We start from the raw sequence: 12,077 nt of genomic DNA on the forward strand, positions 1-12,077 counted from the left end.
TTTATGAATTTCCCAGCAACATTCAGCATTATATTATGAAGCAATCCAATGTGATATGAAGCAGTTGACCATGAGCTGACCTAGTGGTTAGCATGTCCGCCTCTCAATCGGGACATCGTGAGTTCTACTTGCAGTTGGGTCATACCAAGGACCGTCATAAAAATGGTACTGACTGCCATCTGGCAAGGCATGCTGCAATATAGATGCAAGTGGGGAGTCAAACTCTCGTGGTTACCAGAGGACTAGCCCTCCACTGTAACCCTAGCTGTATAGGTGAGACGCCGAGGGATATAGAAGTAGAGATCGGCACCGCCCGATCTCTACTTCTCTAGAGAACAAAATTGGCCATACTCTCAGGGGGGGAGGGGTGGTATACTCTTTCTCCCCTGTCATGGGTGTCTGTGTGCTCATGCATATGGAAATGAGTGGATAGCACTTTTCTCCTGGTGTGTTGCGCCGTCCGCTGACGTTGCATGAACCACAGTCCGGCTGGCATCACATAACTTGGTAGCTTTCATGCGATTGGGGGTACGAATTGGTCATGACAAAATTAGGGAGGAAAAACAAGGGGGTGAAGTGAATTCAAAATTTCATGACAAATTGTAGATCACGTGTTAATTATGATGATTAATATGCAAGTTGTTCAAGGAGAATTTTCCTTTGGCTTTCTTAATTGCAAAACATAATCATGAATCATGAATGTCTCCCAGAGCTCTATCACTAAAGGGGAGGAGATAGCTCCGACCCAAAAAAGGATGGTGCTGTGTTGCTGCTGATGTTGCTGGGTTGCCAGATTGGTAATGTACATCCAGGAATAAATGACACTGGAACAAATGAATAATTACAAATTAGCTCCCATTATATCAGAAATAATCGCCTGAGTTATCCTACAATACAATCTGTCCCTGTTTGTAGTGAATTTGGGAGAATTTTAATACTGATTGTTCTGGAATCTCAAAGAGCTGCAATCTGGCAACCACATGGGCTTCTATCTCTCCTCACACACCACATACACAAAGCATTGATGAGCATTTCCAACCAAGGAGGAGTGGGTCTGACTTGGGATATTCCCCAGTCCTGATTTCTTCCTTATTTTCCAGGTTAAAATGGGAATTTGGGGTTTTGCGCTTTGTTTATTAATCACTACATGTTTGTGGAGGGGTGAGTAATAAAATGCATGTTGGATTAAATATTACACTGTGGAAAAAATGTTTGTTAAAAAAGTGCAAAATACTTTAAGTACCATAATTCAACTTTTTAAAAAAATTAATTCATGCATGAAGATAGTGTTTGCTCAGAACTGCTCATTTCTGAACACTGCAGTCTTTCAGTCATTCATTTTTATTCTTCTTTCATTCTCAGAACCATGAATAACTTTGAGTTGAATTGTATTTTGTTCTCCTGCAATAGATTTGAATGTTATTTGTTCTATCTGATGATCACCGAACATCTGATGAGAGATATGGCTTGCTGTTTCATTAAGCTTCATGCCACTTATGAAGAAGCACAGCACTTAAGGCTGATTTGCATTGCTTTTGTATTAACTTTAGCTGGCAATTTTTTTTGTTTTATTTTGTTTTAAATGAAAGACCATTTTCCATGTGTCCGGTGAACATTTGCATTCCTTATCTGGTCTGTTTCATTTCATCAGGATATGCACATCACAAACAGTCACTTCTGTATCCAGGAAATTGCATTGCTACACAGTTTCTATCAGTGGATTTGGATGTATTTTATATGTAATCAAAAGCAAAAGTCTGCATCCCCTGATTTTTAGAAGGAAAATGCATGAAGTTTTATTTTATGAAATTCATAACTGCAAAATTCATTCCACAAAGTTGATCATTCAAAACTCAGCTGCAAGGTTAGTTACTTTGAAGAAGTGATGTGACCATATTACTCCAATTCTGTGTTCACTTCACGGGCGGCACGGTGGTGTAGTGGTTAGCGCTGTCGCCTCACAGCAAGAAGGTCCGGGTTCGAGTCCCGTGGCCGGCGAGGGCCTTTCTGTGTGGAGTTTGCATGTTCTCCCCGTGTCCGCGTGGGTTTCCTCCGGGTGCTCCGGTTTCCCCCACAGTCCAAAGACATGCAGGTTAGGTTAACTGGTGACTCTAAATTGACCGTAGGTGTGAGTGTGAATGGTTGTCTGCAGAGGTGGGATAAAGTCACTAATGTGCAAGTCACAAGTCAAGGCACTTTTGACCAAGTCAAGTCCTACCCAAGCCAAGTCGAGTCCAAGTCTCATTTTTTTCCAAGTCCCTAACAAGTCACCATTTATTCTACAGGCAATCAACACATTTTTGATCACAAATGTATTACCTCTCCACACTGCAGTGTATGTCCTCCTTTGCCAGTCACCTTGGATAAAAATGTCTGCTAAATGTAATGTAATGTCAATGATTCATAGAGTCAGCACAAGTAACTACAGTACACCCATTCTTTTCCATTTTAAAATGTTTTAGAGCTTGTGCCCCAAGACAATCAAAGAATCTCAGAGGAGACAATGATTAGTTAGTTAACGTTAGTAAAGCATCCTAAATTTTCAGTGAGTTTAGTTTGAGTGAGTCAGTGTACATCTGAGGCTAAGGGTGTGAGAATGAGTGAAAGTATGACCATTTCCTTAAATTTTTTATTGGAAAATTAGTGAGAAATTAAAACAAAATTCTAAACAAAACTAGTACTGGTACTGTGTAACAAAAATCATTTTCTTTTCATTTCATTCATGTCATTTTTCACATAAAAATGCTTTTCATGTGCATTTTAAGACATGAAACTCAAAGTCCAAGCTAACAGATGATCTGTGTACTTTTAGAATCAAAGAATGGTTTTCCTTCTGAAGTTAGGCACTGTCCCAACATACAACATGACATGCCTTTAACACAATACAACGTGACTTGAGTACGTTTGTGTGTGTGTGAGAGAGACCAACTAACTGACAAAAAATTCCGGAAATATCTGTTCACTACTGAGAGAGGGATGTTGCATCCAATGACCAAATCTGTTAGTATTGAATTTGTGATGGCTTTTTGTTGTGGGTGGGTAGCATTGTACTGTGTATCTTTTGCAGTAAGGAATCCAGAAATGGACAGCTGCTCTGTCTCACTTGGGATGATCTTGTTCTTCAGATATTCTGCAAATCTAAACAAGAAAAAAAAAAAGTAAAATTAGTAGGCCTACTTGTTTTCTGTTTTTAATCATGTAGACATTAACATGTTTTTATCATTTTCAGTATCAAAGTCTGAGTTCATTTAATCTGAACATATTTGTTTATACACAGTATAATGTTTAATACAAGCCAGCCAGGATGTTCCCTTAAGCAGTTTAGCTAGACCACAATGCATTCACTAAACACTCGCTAAAATACCGGTAGCCTCAGTAAACACAGAACGTTGTGACGATGTAGCCAGAATCAGAGTCCTCTAGGGCTCTGGCCAGAATGTGAGAATGAAGCCCTGGCAACATTCTAGAGAGCCGTATAATAAAGTAGAATAAACAGTTGTTGTGAATTTCAGAATGTTCAGCAGAATCCTCCAGATCCAAGTTGCGTGCTTTTGGCGAATTTGGTTTCTCGCCAGAGACTAATAAATGCACTGGTAAAGCCACGCTATGTAGAGGCATTGTGTGCCCTGTCGTTTGGGTAAGACTGTGGGATAATGCTTCGCGTCGGAGTAGGCTACACTCCAATCTGTCGGGATGTACTGCGCTATAAAACGTCAGCTGAGCTTACATTTTACATAGCCCAAATGGCCCATTATTCACATTGCCTACATGACACCAGAGAGAGGAAGAGAATAGAATTGAATGTCTCTGATGACACGTAATCCCAGCACTAATAACACACATCGCACAGCGTCCACGACTTGGTGCAGTACGTAGCAAACAGTTAAACGCCTGGTTTAACTTGCATTGCTAGTCATCTCGTCTCAGTGGTTTAAATGCCTTTCATGACAAGCACTGACTTTCCCATTGCAAAGAGCGAACTTCTGTTTTACATACTTAGTTTGCAGCCTGGGTAACTGTTTATTTGATTCACGTTTTATCCTTTGCTGTCCGGTTCTTATCATAAGTCTGTGTCGTTCTGACCAGAGCCTTTATAACAATCTTGTAAACATTCTCTGCTCTGACCAAATCACCACCTTCTGGCTATGCCTTCCCAATGTGTGTTAACTGGTAGCCTAGCCCACATAATCTAACACTAGACTGAACACAAAAGCAATCCAATAAAAAAATCTACTTCACTATTTTATATTCAGCAAAACAAAACAAATCCTTGACAGCGTTAATACATTAACACATTCCACTTCTAGCCATCAACTAGCCTGTACAGATTCTTGCTAGCTGTAGTCTAGCTTTGTTACTTACTTTTCCTTATGCAGCCTCAGGTGACGAACGAAGTTTGATGTGGTTGACTGGCTGTCCGAAATTGTGGCTCCACATGTTCTGCACGTAGCAATGCGTTTGCCATCTGTATTGGAGTATTCTTTAAATCCAAAGGAAATTACGCGGGGAATCATGTTTTTATCCGTCCGTTCATCATTCAGCGTCATCAATGTTCAGTGTCCTCGTTGCCCATCACCGTTTGGTTTTTCATTTGAACCAGTTGAAGTGCTTGAGTGACACCTAGTGCTAATGGATTGAGCTGCCGTAGCCTAGGACAAGGAGCTGCACCGCATTCAAATAATAACGAGTGTACTTGGATTCAAAATCGAGGGGGGGGGGGGAGAATATTTATACCTGATACGCCAAGTCATTGCAAGCTAAAACTGTCAAGTCCAAGTCAAGTCTCGAGTCAACAGCGTGCAAGTCCGAGTCGAGTTGCAAGTCATTCCTCATCTAGGGATTTCAAGTCTCAAGTCATCAAAATGGTGACTCGAGTCTGACTCGAGTCCAAGTCACATGACTCGAGTCCACATGTCTGGTTGTCTGTGTCTATGTGTCGGCCCTGTGATGACCTGGCGACTTGTCCAGGGTGTACCCCGCCTTTCGCCCGTAGTCAGCTGGGATAGGCTCCAGCTTGCCTGCGACCCTGTAGAACAGGATAAAGCGGCTAGAGATAATGAGATGAGATGTTCACTTCACTGGATGACAGTGAAAAAGAGAATAATTTTCAAGATTTTGCTAATGACCTTTGAAGTACTCAATTTGCTGGTTGTGCAGAAGTCACAGCAGATGCTACACTTGAACATTAACAACACTATTTATCTTTCTACACCGCGTTACAGAACTGAAACATATGGAAAGCGTGCATTTTCATCATGTGCACCAAGGCTTTGGAACCAGCTTCCACATACTTTAAGGAACTTAAGAGATATACAAAGTTTCAAAAGACAACCTAAGACTTTTCTTTTTGATATAAATGTTTGATTTCTTATCTCATCTCATCTCATTATCTGTAGCCGCTTTATCCTTCTACAGGGTCACAGGCGAGCTGGAGCCTATCCCAGCTGACTACGGGCGAAAGGCGGGGTACACCCTGGACAAGTCGCCAGGTCATCACAGGGCTGACACATAGACACAGACAATCATTCACACTCACATTCACACCTACGGTCAATTTAGAGTCACCAGTTAACCTAACCTGCATGTCTTTGGACTGTGGTGGAAACCGGAGCACCCGGAGGAAACCCACGCGGACACGGGGAGAACATGCAAACTCCGCACAGAAAGGCCCTCGTCGGCCACGGGGCTCGAACCCGGACCTTCTTGCTGTGAGGCGACAGCGCTAACCACTACACCACCGTGCCGCCCATATATATATAAAATTAATATTTTTCACAAAAATTAGCTAAGCTATGTTTTTTAGTCTATTCATTATTATTATGTAATATGAACAAATATAAACAAATATAATAAAAAATACAAAATTAATATTATTCGCAATAATTAGCTAACCTATGTTTTAGTTGTCTATTTATTATTATTATTATTATAAATACAAATATTTATAATAATAAAATGTAAATAATAATTATTAGCAATAATTAGCTAAGCTATGTTTTATTAGACTATTATTATTATTATTAGTAGTAGTAGTAGTAGTAGCAGTATTATATCTATAATATATGAATAAATATAAACAAAAATATTTATAATAATAAAATATAAAAAATAATTATTTGCAGTAATTAGCAAAGCTATGTTTTATTAGTCTATTTCATTATTATACAAATATTTATAATAAAATGTAAATAATAAATATTATTAGCAATAATTAGTTCAGCTATATTTTATTAGACTATTATTATTATTATTATTATTATTACAAAGGAAATTGTGAAAAACTATGTATAGACCCTTTTCAGTCACGTGACCTTCGTAAACATGACCACCATTTTGGACATGTAGCGGACTTCGGCTCGAATTGGTTTGAATGCGAGGAAGGTGACAAACGGAGAACATACAAGAAAAAGGAGCGAGATGCAGAAAACACCTTCGCTATCCAGCGACGTAGGGCATTTACAGGGCGAGCAGAGGGAGAGGTATTTTCAAAAATTGAGGCTAGCAGGCTTAGAGAGCGACATTTACCATCACACTGCCCTGGTGCTGTGTACAGTTTACCTTCTATGGTTTGTGCACTCACTATTTGCCATTACTTTCTCCAACCGTTGTTACAGATTACAGGGAACGGCCTGGATTTAAGAGACAAATACATGTTCCTCTTGTTTTGAACACTTATTTGTAGGCAGTGCTTAATTTGTAAAGTGGGAGGTCCCGGAGCGCAGAGGATGAGTGGCTCCGGTGCGGAAAAAAAGAGGGGGGGAGGGGGGCGCGGCGCTGCGCTTCTGGGCATGTTTTGTAATAACACTGCAAATTAAGTTCATCTGCAGATATTTTGTGGATGTCGTTTCATGAGAGAAATCACCAACAAGACAGATATCAAAATCAGACATTAACACTAAATAAACTTGCATTTTTTTATTTAATTATTTGTTTTGTTTTTTTTGTTACATAGTCAAAAGAGGTGTCGGATCACCGGATCCAGTGTAAATAGCTGCCGGAGCCAACGCCCGAGGTTCCGGAGCGCGCTCCGGCTTGCTCCCCCTCAAATTAAGCGCTGTTTGTAGGACACTGCCTCTGATCTGTCCTACAGTCTACCAACAGCAAAGGAACACAACGCTAGCTAATGTCGTTAGCTAATAGCTACTACAGAAGAACAAAGAGGTTACAATGGGTTATTTTAGCCTATTTGGTTACACACTCGCCGCCACAGAACGTTAACAGCAATGTAATGCCTTTTCTGGCTAATTTTATTCGTCTTACCTCCAACAAAGTGGTCACTGCACAAGCGCTGGTATGCCGAGGGCTGCCAATCTTCCCTGTTTATGGCCGCTATCCATCTTCTCCATCGGTCAGCATCTACCGGGATCCGATAAAATGATAACCCTTGCCTTGTTTGTTGATGGTTACTACATCCAGGTGCACAACAATATAGTGGCATGATGGAAGTCTTGCTGAAAATAAACACTTTCTTTGCTGCCGTTCCTCAATGCTGGCTGTGGTAAACTACTGGTAGTACATGTCCAAAATGGCGGCCGCGTTTGTCGTGACCTCACATGAAAAGGGTCCATATCCCCAAGCATGAGGCAAAATCAACTTTCAAGTCTCCACAATCTGATCTGAAGGAGTTAGGGTAAGAAAAGTTAACACAGATACATGGGGCTACAGTAGCCTATATGTTAATAAAACAGGATCATGTTTCATCATCATTTTGGGAAATCTAACACGCCAAAAGGCTTGTTGCTTCAAATTCCATTTAAAGAGGCGGGGGTGCTAACTTTTGCACTTGACTTTATAAATGGGTGTGTGTATGAAAATCATGAATCTCTCTTATGCTACTCTTATATGTTTCAAATTCTGTCCTGATTTCATACCAAAAACCTTTCAGACTTTGGACAAATTCATACACGTCTCCAGAGAGAGCTGAAAACTGCTCTGTTTTCATCACAGCTCACAAAAAAAAAATATATATCCCCAGCATGTCTTTGACATTTCAGTTTACTTTGTTGTTGTATTTCCAGTTTTGTGAAATTATTTGGGAATTGCATGTAAAATGGATGAAGAAGAAGAGAACAAAAAAATCGCTCGCTTCTCGCTTAAATACCACCATTAAGTTCCCTTTTCATACTTTTGAAACAAATGTTTCCTCTCATTTCCTTGTTGGCAATTGTGTTTCCCATCAGTATAAGATCTTGTTCTCGGTCTTTAATGACACCATCTGTTTTTTTTCCAGAGGGAATATAGATGGCTCTCCATTCCATTTTTGTTCATCTGACTAACCTTAAATTTAATTTACAATTCCAGCTCATGCTTTGTCTCCATATACGGAGCATGTGCTTCTCTTAACGCATCACATCTATCTTACCATCTCTTTCTCTCTCTCTCTCTCTCTCTCTCTCTATTGATGAATCACAGAGGCATAATACAAAAAAAAAAATGCTGATCCAATCTCACAGATGGTTGGAGGTGAAAGTTGATTATGAATGGTCAAAATCTTCTGGGAATTTATCCTGACACAAAGCACGCCTTCATCTCGAATGTATTTTGACTACAAACGTGCCTGTGTGTAAAAGACCTCATGAGAACCGTATGGCCTCTTGAACTTTTGGTGAAAAAAGTGGGAAGTCTATGATAACAGCTGCATTTAGAGGAAAAATAAAGGTTCTGCAGACTAATGTTGATGCACTATGTTGGTGCATCACAGATATTTGATCAGCCTTAATGGGATTTTGTCATGATTTACAATCTGAATAAGTAAGAAATAAAACATTCGTGGTGTGCTGTTATAGGAAAATAATCAGCGACGGACTGGTGAGATGTGGCCTGACGTGAAGCATGGTTGTTTGCCAACAATTACAGTTTGTCATTTATTACTGAATGACGTCGCACTTTTATTTAACAATTATTCGCTGAAGGTGAAGTGAATATCGGTGAATAATATCCGAGATGAAGTTGAGGTTATGATTCACTGAGCCTGAGGCGGATAATTGTTTGTATAAATACACGGGTGATTATTTTTTTAAAATCACATTAAAATTTGTTTAATTTTAAACTCAAAAGTGACATGCAAATGTAATAATGGTGCGGCGCAGACTTGTGTCAATTATCGATGCCAAGTCATATAAAATACTTTGTTTTGAAATGGATAAAATAAATCACAATCTCACCTTATCTTTGAATAGTTTTTGACCAAACTTCATAGCATCTTTAGTACTTTTAGGAACAGCATTTTCTTTCATTATTTGTAATTCTTCCTCATTTACGGTGACGAAGCGATTGGCTGCCATTTTGCCGAGTCACTCAAGGTGATTATGGCAAAATAGTCCAAATTTCTCAACCAATCAACACATGCGATTTCCTATAATCACCTTCGTATTTATACAAATTCTTGTTATCACTCATATTATAGCAGGTATAAAACAGGCATTCCTGAACAAGCTTCTCTTTTTTTTTTTCCTTTCTACTGATGATAATGATTTTTTTTTTTTAATGCAGCTTGTCATGTTACAGAGAAATCAAAAATAACAACGTTATCTGTCCTGAAGACTTTCCCATGGTGGAAAAATTACTGTTACAAAAATATGACACGAGAGACTACTTCCATAAAGAGTAGTATTATATGGATACAAGTGTCTTACTGGGAAATACGCCACTCATTTTTCATACTTGCTCCATCCGGGACATGGAGACCCAAAACCGTGACATAAATCTCTATACGTCACTCGTGAGGAAATCGATGAATCGTTTTGATAAATTTGGGTACTTTTTGTTTGTGGATGTGTCTATGTAATAAAAAGAAAATCACAAGTTGGCTTGAAGATATGAAATTTATCTTCTTGTGTTGAAAAACTTGTATTTTTCAGATGAAATACATCGCGGATCTGAGTGACATATTTAACAGTCATTCCACGAAATTGAGTCGTACATGAGCTGATAGCCAATGAGGTGCGTAGCCCCGAGTGGGCTATAAGCCATGTATGACGAGATTGAGTGGAATAACTCTTATTCTATCCACATTCACTAGATTTTGAGGAACAGAGCATTTTTACTTTTATTTTTTGAAAATTCTATAAATACAAGTGTGGCCACTGCTATAACAAAAGTGACTACGCCACTCTCAGTTTCAAGGATGAGAGAACCCTACAGTAAGGCACCTGGACTTACTTCCCCACAACAGTTCAACATAAATAACTGAAATACAACTGTCATATAGTCATATGAGTGATTCCACGCTTATGGGTACTGAAATGGGGACATGAACTTATTTTTTAAAATTCACCTAAAACCATTTCTTTTTTTTACCATCAGGTCACAAAACATGTAATCTTTAATGAATGATATGTTAAAAGATAACTTTAATTTTCTGAGATGTAATAAAAACATTTATATGCCAAAGTCAGAACGTAACAGAAGTGTTGTGGACATATATATTCTCAATTTTAACAATGTAGAATTACTTTTTGAAACATAGGAAGGTGATGTTTTAGCAAATATAATTAATAAACATGTGTAGTAGAATAAACATACACATTCTTTCAATAAGATTAACATGGTATATAGCTAGATTGAAATTAATTTGTAACAGACGCGAGATGGACAATCGTAACAGAAGTAATGTAACAGACATCATTTTGGAACTCATAGGCTTGACTTTGGCATATAAATATGTTTTTATTACATCTCAGAAAATTAAAGTTCTTTTAACATATCATTCATTAAAGATTACATGTTTTGTGACCTGATGGTAAAAAAAGAAATGGTTTTAGGTGAATTTTTAAAAATAAGTTCATGTCCCCATTTCAGTACCCATAAGCATGGAATCACTCATATAAAAAGCTTTTATTTTCTTTTAATTTCTCTTTTTAATTTAAAACAAGACTACTCATGGGCACTAGGCTCTCAGCCACATAGACAGAGGGTAAGGTGACAATGTGCCTATTGGCAACAGGAATGTGCAAATAGCAAAAATAAATAATGTATGGTATAAATAGTGTAGGTGTTCATGAGAGGAAAACCAAAAGACAACAGGAATGTGCACAGCAAACGTATTAATCAACAAGGCACAAGAAAAAAAAACAAAAAATACAAAACCACAAACCCAAAAAAAGTTACTGCCACGTGGGCACAGTCTAATTTGTTAAATGGTAACACAACACACACACACACACACACACACACACACACACACACACACACACACACATATGTACTACTCTAAGAATACTTAATTTGGTTTCCCCCAACGGTAGCCTAAATACTACTAAAAGGATGGAACTACAGCCCATAGAGATCTTGCAGTCACGTGACCGGAAAGTACACAATCGCCATCTTGTCGGTCAAAAACACCGCTGAATACTGCTGCACTCGTGTACAGAATGGATCAATTTCAACCGACGGACTACACGGCTCATTTTTCTAATGAACAGATAACTAGATATATGTCTAAAATAAACGATCTACAGATTAGTGACCCTTATGGCTTACCGGACGGAGTTTTCACGACCGGATTTTGAACTGCCAGCGGAATACCCGGACGTGTATAATTACCTCATTAACTTTCCCTCGCTGTTCAGTGGTGAAGCACTGCGTGCCTATAAATCTCTGGACAGTTATCTTTACAGAAATTCAGGATTTGTCAGCGACTCAGATGTGGCATCTTGTAAACAAGAATCCTCATTGGATGGGTAAGTCACTTAAGTATTGAGTATAGCACTGACCAGCCGATTATCGAATAGAATAAGGTAATTCCAAATCGTCCGTCTTGTTTACATGGATCTGGCGTTGGAGAGGTAGAGGCTTGGCAGTGGAGGTTTGAGTGGCTGTTTTCTGAGCTTAGTCAACAGGCTGGCTCTGCCTGCAGCCTCGCTTTTGCTCCCGGCACCGCCTCCTTCGCTTTGCTTCCGATAACAATCCACGGAGACCCCACTGGTCTCGCTATCTCGTCCGGAATGTTTTTTTTTTCCTCGTCCAGAATGTTGTGCATGCGATGGAAATCGCTACAAACCGTCATTTTCTGCTGGAAACCAATGTCCAGTAAGTCCATACGGTTGTAGTGGATATTGAAGTCCGGTACAGATGAA

The 12,077-nt window shown here is 39.1% G+C and overlaps 1 protein-coding gene across 1 annotated transcript in view; it reads left to right on the forward strand.

The window, feature by feature from the left end:
• Window positions 1-1,058: 1,058 nt before the first annotated feature.
• Window positions 1,059-12,077, forward strand: part of chrna7a (cholinergic receptor, nicotinic, alpha 7a (neuronal)) — a 63,716-nt gene continuing 52,697 nt past the window's right edge. Inside the window, exon 1 of the mRNA XM_060940425.1 lies at window positions 1,059-1,161. Coding sequence (XP_060796408.1) covers window positions 1,107-1,161 — 55 coding nt within the window. The 5' untranslated portion in view covers window positions 1,059-1,106. The remainder of the gene's footprint in view (window positions 1,162-12,077) is intronic.

Source organism: Neoarius graeffei, chromosome 15 (assembly GCF_027579695.1).
Source record: "Neoarius graeffei isolate fNeoGra1 chromosome 15, fNeoGra1.pri, whole genome shotgun sequence".
Taxonomy (NCBI): domain Eukaryota; kingdom Metazoa; phylum Chordata; class Actinopteri; order Siluriformes; family Ariidae; genus Neoarius; species Neoarius graeffei.